The 16,754-nt window shown below is 39.8% G+C and overlaps 1 protein-coding gene across 2 annotated transcripts in view; it reads right to left on the minus strand.

The window, feature by feature from the left end:
• svep1 (sushi, von Willebrand factor type A, EGF and pentraxin domain containing 1) overlaps positions 1-16,754 on the minus strand; it is a 101,661-nt gene that overhangs the window by 30,188 nt on the left and 54,719 nt on the right. For both annotated transcript variants that reach the window (XM_032584336.1, XM_032584334.1), the window contains exons 6-10: positions 15,601-15,780; positions 10,616-10,813; positions 6,921-7,039; positions 6,704-6,833; positions 4,401-4,508 (exon numbers count right to left, since the gene is read on the minus strand). In XM_032584336.1, the coding sequence (XP_032440227.1) occupies positions 4,401-4,508; positions 6,704-6,833; positions 6,921-7,039; positions 10,616-10,813; positions 15,601-15,780 (735 nt within the window). The remainder of the gene's footprint in view (positions 1-4,400; positions 4,509-6,703; positions 6,834-6,920; positions 7,040-10,615; positions 10,814-15,600; positions 15,781-16,754) is intronic.

A 16,754-nucleotide genomic window follows, 5' to 3' on the forward strand; every position in this document is an offset into this window, starting at 1 on the left:
ATTTACTGGGGACTTCAGTTTCTCCAAACATTTCCAAATAGATCCCTCTCCCATCCCTACTTCGGAAAACTCTGTCAGCCCAGACAGTTTTCAACATAGACATTAGAAAGCAGACACAACATTGGCTAATTATGGTACGTTCACACCAAACGCGTTTTGAGCGTCTGTCGAGGCACAATTTGAAGCGTCCAAAGTCAGCCCTCAAGGGGACGCTGTTTTAGATTTTGCTATTGTTAAACTCTAAAACAAATGAATGGATTATTACCAGGACTATGCAGAACCTGAGGACATGCTGAGAAAACATGCAGGACACTGACCTGTGAGGAGTGCAGTAACATGGACCGGGTTTATCGTATATGTATGATTTATACAAATACGCAACAAAAAACAACTTCTACATCAATGAAAAATCTTTAGAAGATGTCTGGTGCCAACAAGACAATGAAAAATTAAACAGTAAGTCAAAATCACTTCAGAGATAAAAAAACAGGATACCAAAAATACAGTCTTGGAAATACAAAAAGCTATTTTATCATTAACTTTCTGCTCATACATAGCAACCTCTAGATCTACTATCGCTATGTGTGTTTTCACTCAAGCTACTCGATCCAGATCCTGTTACGTGTAAACCAGGCTTGTTTCCTAAAAGCTGTCAAAAATATTTCCTTCGCCTCTAAGCTCAAAGGTAAAATTTTTCAAACCTTCACACAAAAGACAAGCTTAACGGTATTTTATTGTTGTAAAATATAGCTGTAGCTATATTTTCCCAGGTTAACTGTTCTTTTAAAAGTCAACTTTGTGTTCCCAACATAGACCATCTCACAGTTTAGCATAGTATTTCCCATGATCATTTTTAGATGCATTTCTATAGTTTGCAAAACAGTTTGAGTTGAGAAGGAAGGGCAACAAGAAGATGCTACTTTAAACACAAGCGAATTTCAATGCAATCTCTCTCTGTGTTAAAAACTTATCTGTATGCTTGCATAAAAATGCAATGATAAAGGTATAAAAAAATACAGGCTCTGTGAAGGCCTTTGTTTTCCTACATGTTTTATTTCCACATAAGCATATCAGGCTTGACTAACCTATGAAATATGTGCACACATGGTCTGAACTACAGTCATGGGAAAAAGGAAAAATTTTTATGACTGTCAGTGCAGTCATGGAAATAACCAAGTCCACCTTTAATGCTTCGATAATATTTAAGAGGGAAAGAGGAAATCATGTTCTACTAATGACCTACAAAGCAGAACCTGATCATCAGTGACTGCAACCACTTCTTTAAAGCAGTAGTTTATGTAGTTTGCTAGTTTGGAGAATGAAAAGGTGTTTTGCTAACACAATGTAAAGACAGAAAGACTTTGGCAGTGACCTTAGAGAATCATTCGTTGCTGCTCAGCATTGTGCGAAGTCTTATAAAGCTATTTCCAAACAATTTCAAAGTCAATGAGAACAATGTTTGCGAGTTGAAACCATTTAGAACAGCTGCTGGTCCTCCCACGAGTGGAAAAAACTCAAAATTATTTCCTTGTTTGCAGTAATGGTTCCCAAAGTGTGGGGCGCGCCCCCTGGAGGTGGCGTCGTGCCATTGCAGGGGGCGGGGGGAGGCACGGGAAGTGGTATGGATGAATGAACAAAAAAAAACAGTTACGCAAAAACTGTAAAGATGGTTTGTAGTGTGTTTTGTTGCAACCTGAAGTGTGAAATAAACCTCAGTGGAGTTTGAAAACAAAATATGTGTACAAGTTTATGTCTGGTTGAACGATGTGTGGGCCCAGTTGATTTTTTTTTCTTTTTTGGAGGGGATTGTATTGTAATCCATAGGGGAGCCCAGAAAATCTTTGGGAACCACTGCTTTACACTGAGGAGACCAATCTGGAAAAAATACCTCATAGGAACAATGAAACATGGTGGTACAGAGGAATGATTTGGGCTTGTTTGCAGCTTTAGAACCTGAGAACCCATCAGTCACTGAATCCAACATGAACTCCTCTGTAAGTCAAAGTATTCTCGAGTCAAATGTCCAACAGTGAAAAGTTGAGTCATGAAAGAGAGACATTATCCAAACCACAGAACAGAATCGCTGAAAAAGAAAACAATTAAGACGTTGCAATGGTTTGATCAAAATCCAGACATCAATGCAATTACAGATGTCCAAAAACTTCGATAAACTATTGAAACATTGCATAAGATTTGACTAAAACTCCAACATAATTACGAGAAAGAAAACAAGTTCTGAGAATGATCCATATTATCCCTTCCAGACTGAAAGGAGCGCTGATGATCCAGCAAAGTGCAAAGTGTGTTTTTGCCACACTTTGTGCCATCTGAAAAATTCCAATGGTTTCTGAAAGGGGAGACGTTGGGCTTTCCAGCCAATCTCGGATAATTACGGTAATTTCATTCCCGCCTTAGCAGGGAGAGAAATTAATCTGAGGGGTGCTCTTTTAATAGATGGTAAATTGCGAAAATAACTTGCTAGATATTGAAAGTTCCAGTTATGGATAAATGGGCAAATATATTTACTCACAGGACATTTAAAGGACTGCGTACAATTAAGATAAGCAAAAATATCCAAGCGGAGATTTGAAAATTAGATCATAAAGAGTTAAAGGGGGATTCTAACTACCATAGCAGCATTGTGAACATCTTTTCCCATAACATGGACTGTAATGCAGACTTTATTTTCCCATGACTGTATATGTTAGAGACTGGCGAGCTGTGTGGGTGTATCCTGCCTCTTGCTCAGTGAGTGTTGGAGACAGGCAGCCAGCCCCCACCATGCATGGTTAGTGGATAAGGACAATGGGTGGGCCCTGCAGCACAGTCGTCCTAATTAAATACCTGCAGGAAATCATCACTGCAATCACTGTTTATGCTTCTGAGTCCTAATCATGGCATCAGTGAGTCTGCTACAAAAAAAAAACCACAGCATGTGTTTTTTTTTTTAGTAATTTCACTACTCTTCTCAATTATCTTCTCTTGAATTTACATGTTTTTAATTGGTATTTTTAATTTGTCATAACTAACAAAATACACTTTGATACCAATTCAAATGCTCTGTAGCTAGTTAGATTTGCTTGAATAACTTGAAAAGATTTTAGTTTAGAAGTAGTTTTGCAACAATATACTTTTTACTTTTACTTGAGTAATTTTGTAATTCCTGAAACTTTTATTGTATTCAAGTAAGAGTATTAATACTCTTGAGTAAAATTTCTGGAGACTTTTCCCACTGTGACTAACTTCATTAAATGAAGAACAAGCTAGTTTTAACCAAACATTCATCAAACACACCTGCAGTTTTTGTTAAAGTTTCATAAGTTTTATATTGAAATAAATTGATTTGAAAAATTTAAAACGTTTCTTTTGCTTGATTTTGTTTGTGTAATTATGAATTATATTCCTTTTGATCTTTAAAATATCAAAATTTTCATACAACTTTACATTTTGGTCCTGCTGTTGATGTCATTTTTAAATATTAAAGGATCAGTTACTCAGTACTTGAGTTGCCTTTTTACTAAATACTTTGTCTCTCCTGCTCCCTTCTTCCCTCATTCGTGAACAAGATCCCGAGATACTTGAACTCCTCCACTTGGGGCAGCACCCCCCCACCCCCCCCCCCACCCTTCCCCGACCCGGAGAAGGCACTCTACCCTTTTCCGGCTCAAGACCATGGCCTCGGATTTGGAGGCACTGATCCCCATCCCGGCTGCAGCGAGAGCAGCGAGAGCTGCAGATCACGACCTGAAGAAGCCAACAGGACCACATTATTCACAAAAAGCAGAGATGCGATCCTAAGGCCACCAAAACGGATCCCCTCAACACCTTTACTGCGCCTAGAAATTCTGTCCATGTTGAAGTAGTGCTACTTTTACTTCAGTGAAATTTTTGGAAACTCCATTCACCTCTGTTAAAACCTAAGCTTTGCCTCAGAGGATTATTTACAATCACATTGTGTAACAAAGTTGCAATGATGTAAAAATAAACTTTAAAATTGAGAATAGAATTCGAAGGCAGTACAGCACTGGGTATGTTCGCTTAATTATACAAATGACTGCGTGAAAAATGGATGGAATGAGGACACACTCCCTCTGAATAACGTTTTTCATTGCAAAAACACCTGTGTCTCTCCACTGTCTCCGTCTGTTTTAACATTAACGACATTAGCAGGCACTACAACCACTTCATCAATTCCCTCAATCCTATTCTCTTTCTTTCTCCTAAACACAGACAGAAATATCCACTGTCTCCACTCTTTATTCACAGACGCAGCTTTTTCCTGATTCACATTTTCCAGTCACTCATTGGAAAAGATCCTGCTCAACCATAATCAGCGGAGACGGTCGGCGGAGCAGAGCGGAGCAGAGGAAAGCTCAAATAGAAGAGCTGAGCAGACATACCTGAGTTATCTGAAAACTGCGGGACTTCCCAGTCGACGGCTGCTTCTGTGTTTGTGGCCTGGACTGTTGGGGGCGACCTACACCTGTCAATGAACGGCGGCTCAGTATCTGAAAATAGAGAGACAAAACCATTCACCAGGACCAACAATGACACCAGAACATTTGGTTTATTAAGGTGAGTTTTGTAAAAAAAAAAAAAAAATCTATTTTGAACAGGACCAAAACGAGAGCAGATTAAGACGATATTGAGGAATCGACATTAGATAATGGAGTGCTGCGCTGCTATCCGACTATTTAAAGTCAGAGGGCACAAGTTGAACACATGTCTCCAATAAAAACCCGCTACGTTCCACAGCCATAACAACACATGGAAATGTTCACAGCTACCATGCTTGAGGTTTCTCCCCCTGACTGCAGTGATTACTGAGAGGCTGACCCGCGTTTTTCATCCTCTACAGAAACAATATCTGGCACCTGTTAGGGCGCATAAACTCCCTTCCTGGAGAAGATCTCAATAATTTCCACCTTTTTTTTTTTTACCTTGAAATAAAGAGGAAAGACGACGTTTCAAAAAAAGCAAGTTAGTCTGCAATGCGTTAACCATGTTGCAGTAAGTATGAGAGACCAATCAATCTTTTTAAAGGGGAATTTTTATGCTTTACAGCCATAAATGCGTCATTCTTGAGCATACGGAGCATAAACAGTTATTCTATTGTTTTAAAAAGCATGTACGTGGCAGGAAAAAAAATACAGAGATCTTTTGGGGACACCCCTCTCTAAAATAGAACGGCATCGTCATCCTCAGGAAACAACCCAGTTCATGCTATAACTATAACAGATTAGCCAGACCATCAAGGCAACTGTGGGTGTTGTTTGTGAGAAAAGACAAAGTTTCCCCACTGCCCTGCTTTGTTTTTTGTTTTATTTTTAAGTGGCCTCTGTCAGTAAAATCCACAGATTGCTTTATTAAATTAAATTAACAACTGCTGTCTTCAGTGTTCCTCCTCCATGTTGACTGAAGACAATTAGCCAAAAAAATAAGACAAAGAAAATTGTTCTAATAAAAATTAGAGTATATAGACTTAACAGGCTGAACAGTGGAGCAGATGGAAGAACTGCTACCACAGAATAGACCCTGGCAAAGGTCAAAGGGCAATAGGCAGTGGTTGGATGGACTTAAACAGGTTGAGTGCAGTCAAGCTCTCAATGTAAAGTGAGACTTTCAGCTGATGACTTGAAGCATCCTGGTGACCCAGTTGTTGGAAGAACAGGGAGGGTTGGTGCCCGCCTGTGTGGGTTAGGGTAACAATGCTAGAGAGACCAGGAGCAGAAATTACAGCATATGTCTGAATTTTAAAATTACTGTTTTTCTGACAAGTCGTCATTTACCACTGTGGTGAACTACAGTCAGACTGGGCTCACCACAGAGCCCGGGTCGAGTGCTGGTTTGCTCAGCCTCCAAACTGCTGGTCTCGTACAACGTCCTCACTCAGAAAAATCCCAACAACTTATCCAGCTAAGTCCAAAATTTTGTATTACTCTGGCACGTACAGATTTAAAAATATGTTCTAATTTAAACTTTTTATGATTGGAAGTAATAATATTTTCAAATATAGAGAATCTGGGAGGAGAGCTAAAGATTAGGGTAATGGCAGAGACCTTTCTGAACACAAATACCTTGAGCTCATTGCAAAACGTGAATCATCGTTGTGGATAGTTTCCAAACAATATCTAAATCTGTCAGACGTATGAATAATTTGGGGGTTTAACTATAATCTGGGTTTTCACTCATGTAATGATGCCTGAGTTTTGTCTTCCTTGTTCAACTTTATCCCTCATTTGCAACTTTTGGCTGAATTCTGGATGAATTTCTGTCTCTCACACATTTTTTATACATTATAAAACTTTGGACATAGAAATTAATTTAACTATTGATGAGGCTGAACCAAACTAGAAAGGAGAAGTTGCAAAAATCTTATCATTGTCCTTTAATCTTATAAAGTGAAATGTTATTACAAAATGTCCTTGTTTTGGCATCCAATTAAAATCTGAAATATTTCTGAAATTGGAAGCATGTACATGAAAATCCTGAACAGCATATTTACAAAAATCCAGTATTTTTGAAATTTTGAATCAATTAAAGAACGTGATTCATTTTATTCCAGGTGCCGTTAAAAACCATGTGAATGTCTTACAGCAGAGCCTTCTCCCTTGTTGTAACTAAATGCACTAGTGAAGTTACACCAGGGCCACACACACAGTATCGACTGTTTGCTTTAATACAGTTTTCGGGATGAGCTCACCGATCACAGTGACTGTGAGGGAGCAGTTGGCCTGATTCCCGGTGCGGTCAGTTGCAATGTAGGTGATTGTTTCCTTTCCGATGGGCAACAGCTGAGGGGGATTGTAGACTGGTTTCACCTGCACCACCACCTGGAGAAGGAAAAGAAAGTTAAAGGAGAAGGGAAACATTTTAAGCTTGCTCCTGTCTGTCTGTGGTAAAATTTTTATGTTTTTAACCTCTTCATTGGAGTTGTCGACGGCGGTAGGGACGTTCCAGCTGACGTTGGCGGTCCCACGCCGTTCATCCGTCTCTGCAACAATGTCTGCAGGACACTGGAGCTGTGGCGGCTCAGTATCTGAAGAGACACAGAAAGAAAAGAAATGATGACACTCCAGCAGATTAACTCTTGGCTTTACAGTAGAGCCAAATGTTACGAGTTTTATGCAATCACATCGAGCCCTCAGAGTGACCTTACTCTGCTCTTTGTTATCACAGAGGGAGTAGCAGCATAAAGTCATTTGACCTATTATGTCTTTAATCCCAACACATCATACATTCGTTATTGATCATTATCCAAGGAAAGATAAGAGGGAGCATCACCGTTCCAACCAGACCTCAAGTCCAAATAATATGCCACGTCTTAAATCTTTGAGGAATTAAAAATTCACTGTTTTAATCCCTGCAGGCCAATAAATCAGTGGCTCTGGTCCTGGTGAAGGATATTAAATATCGTGTTTGCATGAGAAAAAGTAAAATGTCACTGATGTGGATCAGAGATCAATGGATAGTGGTTACAACCCGTTTTAAAGATTTCTGATCATGAACATCAATCTGAAAGATTTCAAGATAACCGTAACACCGTGGTGCTTTTTGATTGAGTGATAAGGGAAAAAAGTAAAGTGGTGGCATGAACAGAAAAGTGTAATCAGTCAGGGGAGTCCTAAATGAGATTTTAATTATCTGCATGCACAGTGAATCATAGCCTGGCTATTGTCTCCCTACACATACCACTACATTCTCATTTCCCTTCAGTGAGCTGATAGGATTTCTCCCACAGAGTTTGATTTCTCAGGATGCATTTCACCTCAGCCAATCAGCAAACAGAAGGAGAAGTTGCGAACAATGACGTTGATTTTCTGCGCTGTTGTAGAACTGTAGTGTGGCTGTAGTTTTAGCAATGGCAGTGGAGGAAGTGAACAAAGCCGTTCAGTCTGCGTTGGCCACACTTCCAAATATTGAGTTTACATCAACAGCCGCCTCGTTCGGACCAGCACTTCTTTCTTTGCAGTGGAAGATGGTTGTTTACAGTGAGGGCAATTTCTGGTAAGCTTCAGAAACTGGTGCATTACATATGTCATGGCCAAACGTTAGCGACTGGATAAAATCAGATCCAATAAAGTTTAAAACTTCAACAAAGTCCACGTCTCCGGTTTCTCAATAATCGCGGGTATAGACCCTCTCTACCAAGCAAAGCACAGGACAAGGGCCGTTTTTTTATCAGACAAAGTTGATGGGCCAACTTAATTTCTTCTGGGTTGCTGGTTTCAAGCTTTTTGAAAAGGAAGGTGTGGCTGGAGTTTACTTAAAAAGTTTCAAAACAAATACGATAGTTTTACGATAGTCTGACACAAAGCTCAAACTTAGAGAGTTGCCAGGGTTGATTCAAGCATGCATTTGTTTCAGCCGAGAATCTGGCCATGCAGAGGAGAATATATGAGGACGCATATATGAGGATGAATATAAGCTCTCGTAATGTTCTGTGGAGCAGACGTAAGGATGCTTCCTCCTCCTGAACTTTACGTAATCAGAAACAAGCCCAGTTCAGCTCAGTTCAAGCCTGCAGTAAGCTGTTAGGCTTCAAAAAGTTCAGGCTCCCATCTGAAAGTGGTCATGCCTCTTGGACTGTGTAAGAGAACTGCTCTCATCTGGTACTGATGATCCATTCACTTTGGCATTTTTTCTGCCTAACACTAACACACTCAGATCCAATCTGTTTTATTTATCTTAACAACAAGGGAAGCTTCTCTTAGATGTCTTCGGTAGGATGGAGAATGCATAAAAGGACAGAAATTTCCTAGAAATTCTTGCTTTCTGTGGTTCCTTGTGATGAGGTATAATTTGGAGCCTGCTTTGAAGGTTTTAGTTTTATGTTTGATTTTCTAGTGCTGCCCACTTGAGGCTCAAAGGATATAAAACAGAAACAAAAAACCTGTTAAACCTTTCCAAAACCCCTAGGAATGACTCATCCATGCTTTCCCCTTCCCTGTCACCATTACCTTTCCATTTGTTTCTATCTTTACGACACTTCTTTTCCTTCTTAATAGCAGCTGTTCCTCCATTAGCCAAGTGGCAGAAGTGGATTGAGGACATTCAGCGAAATAGTAAAAGTAAAAGTTGGACCACCTGTTACACCTGCAAAGCATCTGGAGTGCTACAGTGCATTATAATAAACTCCAGAGACCAGTTTGGAGCAGGAAAGGGGGACATGACAGCTCGGACATGGTATGGTTCGAGTTAAAGACATGCAGGATTGCTTAAAAAGAGCTAGCATCATTCACAAGCAGAGAGAAATGCAGAAAACAAGAATGGAAAGTGGGAATGCTCTCCAAGTCCCCTGTTGTTCCTGTTTTACAGCTTCTACTTTGTCAGCCTATTCTCTTTATTTCTCTTTCAAAAGTTCTCATTAACCATTTTGGATAGCAATAGCAAGGAGGTTTATTTTCCCCTTTAGGCTTTTATGCAAAGCTAATAACCTTCTCCTCTGCCTTCATAATCAGAAATTTCCTCAGTTGTTAAGTCTTGTTTTTCCCAGATGAGACTCGGGTCCAGATCCACCTCGCCCACAAAGATTTACAGAAGGTGAGCCCCGTCTGTTAACTTGATTACTTTACATCCAGTGAAAGCCCTGCAGCTAGTCCTAAATGCAATGGCTCCACTTGTGTGATGAAAAACATCCAGGGCTTTTTCCCTACACTTCCTCTGCTGGAGTCTTATTAAAGGTAGGATTGATTTCAAAGTTTTACTACTGACTATTAAATCTATGAATACACTGAAACCACCTCACCAAGACAAACTCAAAGCTGCAGTCATCCAGTCATATTTCCCTGGATGTGCCTAAAACTAAGCCCTAAAACAAGACACGGTGATTCTCTGGATGAACTGCCTCCAATCTACTGAACGCTTTACCACTCTCAAACGTCCTAAAACTCCTGGAACATTTTGTCAATTTTTTTTGGCCTTCGCTTTTTGCTGAGAGTATCAGCAGTTTAACGGGTTTTATCATTTCCTTTATTGCTTCATAATATTGCTGATGTTGATTTATTTGTATTTGTACGGCACTTTGCTATGCTGGCTGCATAAATGAGAATAAAAACCAAATTGATGTGGATGAATACAGATATAGTGTATCATGTTCAATATGTTTGAAAAAGAAACTTATTATTTTTAAAGTGTCCAGCCACATCACTACATCTCAATAAGTTAGATGATTTTTAAAAAGTTAATTTATTTCAGTAATTCAATTCACAATGTGAAACTCATGTAGATTAATTACACACAAGCTGATGTTTTAGAGTCTTTATTTCTGTAAATTGTGATGATTTTCTGCTTAGATCAGATTTTTACATCTGGAAAGAGAAATTAAAAAAACAATATTTAATAGAAATATGGGTTTTTAATAAGTATGTTTAATGCTTGGAGGTTGTTACTTTCAAATGGTTATTTTAATCTGACAGATTAGCCTCATCTGAACGCATAATTTCATTTACTGAGAGCTACCTGTAAATAAATAACTAACTAAATAAGTAAAACCCAAACTTAAACTCCAACAACAATACCATTAGTATTACTGTTGTCTAGGGTCTGTTTAGAGCTTGACCTGCCATGACCTCTAATTTGATCCCAGCTTCAGAGAAAAGGGCAGTTTCCTCACCTTTACAGGTAGCTTTATGGACATTAGCAGTCCAGTTCCCAGAGCCCAGGCATGCCGCCCTCCGGTTTCCCTGGAGACTGTAACCTTGGCGACAGGTGAGATGACAGACGAAGCCTGGAGACACAGCTCTTTTCCCGCAGGGAGGAGGCGACAACAAGAAGTTGTTCTTTGGGTTCACGATGGGGTGACAACGAACCTCTGGGGAGGTAAAATAAGAAAAGCTGAAATTATTTTAATGTACGATGTAGCTTATAATTTTGCTTGTACATTTTGCACATAAAAGATGTTCAAGATCTTGTATGTCTCTCTTTGGTTGGTACCAGGGCTACTTTAAAAGGCGCGAGGGGAAAAAGGTATAACAGTAAAAAAAACAAAAAAAAACACGACAGCAAAAAGGATCAGAGAATCTATTCAGCCTTTCTGGGAAAACGTACTCTCTGGTGTTAGAAAGAGGCCACAACCCATTGTGAGTTTTTGGATTTGGGATGAGAAGTGTGGCTTTTGTCCTGGCCATAAAACAATGAACCAGTGAATTCGTCTGCGAGAATCACGAGAGTCGGGATGTCCAGCTCAAATGTGTTTTGCTGCTTCCCACAAGGCTTTTTTTGTGGGGTTGAGAGATCTGGGAAATTGAAGGTCAAGTTCAGGCCTAACCACAACATTGCCTGAGGAATCACACGCTGGCTCCACTGGCTTACTTTCTTCCTATATAGTTAGTACAGATGCCAATTGCTTCCAATGCAAGCCATCTATACCCAGCCATGTACACGATTCATCCAGTTCTGATCCTAACATGTCAATTCGCAGTTCGGCGGACAAACCTTTCCCGCCCCAAATCCCTCGGATAACTCTTGATAGATCCTGACCATCCAGCAAGAGTGACAGATTGAGATTATCTGACTCTGTTATTTAGGCATCTCAGTTTAACCTTTGTTAAATTCTCCATCCATGCCTATCCATTTTTCCTGATGCTAAAATTGTACTCAAAGTCAATTTTGAGTACAAAATTGACTCAAAATTTTGAGTTGCCCCACATTCCAATGAGGGCAGGGAAGCCTGAAAACTATTTAACCAATAAGCCTTAGTTGTACATAAAAAGAAAAAAAAAAACACTTGCATTGATCTCCTCTCTCAGCTATTACTGAAGAACAGATATTATCCTTCACCTGATTTTTACTTGTGCCACATTCTTTTTGTTGTTTATATATATATATATATATATACATATTGGCAAAAATATATTTGCCAATATATTTAAATTGGCAAATATATTCCACACACTAGCAGGTACGGTCAGTGATCATAATGCTAACCAGTGCATGTCCCTTTTGCATTGGGAACCTTCAAGAACGAGCTCCAGAGTCATTTGGGGAGAGGGATTTCTACGTTTTGCTTCTGGACAGGAGACTAAATCAGGCCTAAAAGAAAAATCCAGCCTGAAGGCCCGTTTGGACCCGACTGTTTAATTAGAGGCCCGAGCCCGGAGCAAACCCAACATATTGTTTTAATTAAGATTTTGCTACTTTTGTGTTCAGACCACCGTTAGAGTAAGCAGTGTAAGTTTTCCCATTTTTAGTTTTAACGTCTTCTAGCTCCATTTTGTTGCTTGTTGTGGCCACAGGGTGAGTTAAGGTCAAATCATCTGGGATGTGTGATTGATAGGATCCTATCTACACAACCGCTAGAGCGGAGCAGGGCGCTGTGCTTGTTACAGTCTGATTAACTTCTGCTCTGTATGTATTCTTTATTTCCTCAACAGGTTAAACTATATACTCCTCTATTTAGACTGTAATGCGTAGATTGACATAACTTTATATTGTGCATTCTGGTTTGCCATTCTCGGTGATGAATGTATTAATTAAATGCACCATAGAAGCCTGAACCCAACTAGACAATAAAGGAAATAAGTTCAGGTCTACTCTGAACCTGATTCTCTTCGTGAAGCAGTCTCAGATCTGGGTGGCTTTCAAATGATAATAGGTTACTCTTCCTGTCTGTACTTGTATTTCCTTCGCTATAGCCGTAGGCTTAAAAGAGAAAACTCTCTTAGGGTTATTCATAAAGTCAGATTTTGAACAGACTAAAATATCTCCATTTCCTCCACTGCCAGATGAGTAGTCTCTCTTTCACCACAGGACAAACAAACAGTAAAACAATCCAGCCAGCGGCAGCAAGAGCCCACAGAGGCTCCTCGTCTGTGTTAAAAAAGTGTTGACAGTTTGTTGGGCCAAATGATCAAATAAACAAGCTCCCTCTCAGTCCATACACAGCAGCAGAGATGGGATATATTGATAATGCAGTTGGCTCGGGTTTTTTAAATAGCTCACCAAGCTGGCAGGCTGGTTGGCAGTGCGTCAGCGCGAGCAGGAGCAGTGGGGTTGGAGGTTTGCGGCTAAACACTCTCACACTGTCCCCTTTTTTGTGTGCTTGTGTGCCTGACCTGAGAGCTCTTTGTGGTGGGCACGAGTGTGTGCAACTATTTTAACTTAACTATCAGTTTCAAAGTGTGCGAGCAATTTTAAACGCACACAATTTTGCTGGGAGAAAGCAGATGTATCTTTCACCGACTACAGGTCCAAATATACACCATGTGTTTAGCCACTGTGCACGTGTGTTTACATACGTGTGTAAAACCACATGATTACGGCAGAAACATACAGATCATGTGTTATTTCAGGCTCCTGCGTTTGATAAATTCTCTCTGGGTTTAGTGAGGCAGACACGTTTCAATGGGCTGAAGCAAAACAAATCTCTTGAGCTTATAGTTACATGTCAGGTTACAAGAACGATGTGCTGCTACAAGTCTGTTATGGGTCTCAGGGAGCTCAGAACTGCAAATATTCAACAGTGCAAATTCAACAAAGGGACATAATCTGATTAAACTCAAGAGGCAGAAAGACTAAAGAAGAGGAAAGTGTTAAAAATTTGTTTTTACGTTACTTTGGATGTTACATTAATGCTTCAGCTCTAAATACGTTTGATCAGGTGTTCTTGCCGTCCCACAAAAAATAGATAAATAGCCGATAAATATCAGGCTTCAAAGTACATAGAAATAGAAATGTGCCATTACAAAAGACTCCAAAGGATAGGTTAAAATCTTTGGCAACGTTAAAGGGCTTCATTCATATCTTGAGAAAACAAACAGAGTTATAGTCCTGAGGTTGAGAGAAATTATTGATTTATTATATACTGTATATATAGTATGCTTCCCAATGATTTTAGGATTTTAAGAAAAATATCAACTTGTCAATTTAGAATCTTGAATAGACAAAATTATAAGAAAAAAGGGGAAAACGTTTAAGTGTAGCTTTATTACAAATGAAACCTACAATATCTAGAGAGCTGTCGCTATATAAAAACAACCTCAAGTCTTATTGAAAATTTTCCTTCTAGCTCATCACAGCTTTTCTTTTCCATGCAAACCTGGTATTGACATTTCTTCCTTCAATTCAGATACAAGTTGACAGCCTCAAATAAGAGCCTTTACAGCTGGTTTTAACTTTATCTTAAAGTCAACAGTAAGATATTATTAGTCAGATATTAATCATTGACTTACGAGATGCAACAAATAGAGGACAATAAATAAAGTGGGCCTTGTCAGAGCTCAATGTCAGCGCACGGACACTGGAGATATTGACCAGCAGCAGTATTGCTGGTGCTCTACACACACCTTCAGAGTGCGACCAGTCCAAAATATAAAAACTGATGGAGATATACATTACCTGAAAATGCGAACGGTCTCCACAGAGTGTAAAATGGTCTCCAAAAACAAAAAAAGCTAAATACACATCAAGCATCACAGAAAACTCATATCCACATCCTGATATCTACTGATCTATCTAATCCTGCTTTCTTGAAAAAGCTTAAATTTTGAGGACAATTGTAGCATTGAGTTCATTAACCTTTTCAACATCAGATGGGTGTTTTAACATTTTAAACGAAAAAGAACCAGTCTAGTTTTACAACTTTAACAAAGCTTTTTTTAGGAACTGTTCTTCTGATAGCCATCCAGGTGATAACCTTTCTGCTTGAGGCGGTCGACGTCACGCCAGTGGGTGGTCTTTCAGTGCGTCTCTGCACTGGTTGTTACTAAACGTTGCTAATTTGATCAAAAGCTTCCAAGACCACCTTCACAGGTTTCCCTTAGGGGGGAACTATTCCTGAAAAGTTTTGGGTTCATTCAGACCTGCAATTGGATTTTACGGTGAGGTTTTTAATGGGACCTTTAAGAGGTTAGGTCTCCACTTTAATCAACGATGCTAATAAAGCTGTTCATGTTTTCTATTCTGGGACATGACAAAACTGAAACGACATATGTTCTACGCTAAAAACATTGAAGTTTCTCTCATCTTTCACATTTTGCCTCTGTAAGTCTACAAATTCAAATTTTGCTTTTTAGATGAAGGTAGCAAAACAAATCTATATGATGTAATTTTTTATTAAAAGAAAATTTTAAAAATATTTGTTAAAACTGTCACCATGCAGTGACAGTATGAGTCAGATAATCTACAAAAAATTATCTTCTCCCTGAGTTAATATCGCCGTCTGAAGAAATGTACCAATCCCGACCAAAAACAACCAATCAGAGCCAGAAAGAGAATCTTAGCGCTGTCCATCAACCTTGTGTACTTGCTGGTCTATGTGCTAATGGAGGACAACCCACTTACCATTACAGGAAAACCCATCATTAGTGGTCATGCTAACTAGCTTGAGCATTCACAAAAGGCTCTTTTAATCAGAGGGGTGATTGACAGCGCTTAGACCCGCCTACTGGCTCCGACTGGTTGTTTCTAGGTAGCACTGGGAGCCCTGGGAGAAGGTAGAGGAGTTAAATTTTTTCACAGATTGTTGGTCTCATGCTAACCTCCCATGACATGGTGGCAGTTTCAACAAATATGTGAAAAAATATTTTGAATAAATGTTACTTCCTGCAGCTTTAAGAACATTCATTTGAGACGATGGCAAAGAGTAATGTGAAGGCTTACCCACACACCGAGGTAGGGATCCACTCCACTGGGAGTTAGCCTGACAGGCGAGTGTGGAGTCTCCCTCTAATCTATAGCCTCGCTCACAGCCAACCTGACACTGCGTCCCGTAGGACACCCCGCCGTCGCTGCACCGCAGGAAGCCATGCTGCGGCCGGGAGAGGACCGGGCAGGAGCGCACTGAAAGAAGCAGAAGACAATAAACACGAGGATCCAAACCAGGGAAAGTGAAACAAAAGCTGCTCTATTTGTTGCTGGATCTATTGTTCCATAATTATTTATTTATCTAGGGTTAGTTTGGTACTTGAAACCTATACCCTGTTATCCCAAGCACTGGAAACATACTGTAATCTTAAACTCTTCAATGAAATCTTATCATAATACACCCCACATGTTATCTTCTCCAAGGCAACTCCAGGTTATTCTTCAAACAGAGCATAATTCGCCATCACTAAATATGAAATGTAGCAGATAAACTCGGATGCTGTAACTCATAAATCACAAGAGGAGTGGAAGACATAAATGAATCATCTTTGGCTGTAACTTGGGGCCTATCATTTAACCAAACCTGTGAAAGTCCCTATAAAATAAAGGGGAGGGGAGAAAATAAAACTCCAAGTGTGTGTGTCTGTTCTGAGTTATACTGAGGTCTGGTAACAGGGTGTGCGGTGTGCTATTTCTCATCGCCACCCAGTTCAGATGAGACCCCTCTCCCTCAGGGTCTGACTAGCAGGGAGGTCCTACAGTATGCAGCAAAGACGAGACAAACACATACAAGCAGACGTATGCACACACACTTAGAAAATATATACTCAAAGCCACATACTATAAATCTGTACCACACACCCTTACATATTCAGTGTCTTGGTATTTGTGTGAGTCACTGTGCTGCTGCCTTTCTGCTAAAACGAGCATTTTCCTCATTAATCTCTTGACTTCTGGAGCCCCCTCTTCTTTTCCTTCAGCTTACTGAAACTCCCCCACTCTGCTCCTGCTTGCTTCAACTTTGACTTTTATCTGCTCCTCCTGTTGGTCACTCTGTCTCTGTTCAACTGAATCCTCCCTCCTTTTCTTCCTCGTGCCGGCTGGCAGGGCAAAACGAGGTGGAATCCTCAGGAAATGTTAACTTGTTACCCGCTCGAAAAACACATGTA

This window comes from Xiphophorus hellerii, chromosome 14, assembly GCF_003331165.1.
Source record: "Xiphophorus hellerii strain 12219 chromosome 14, Xiphophorus_hellerii-4.1, whole genome shotgun sequence".
In the NCBI taxonomy this organism is placed as follows: Eukaryota; Metazoa; Chordata; class Actinopteri; order Cyprinodontiformes; family Poeciliidae; genus Xiphophorus; species Xiphophorus hellerii.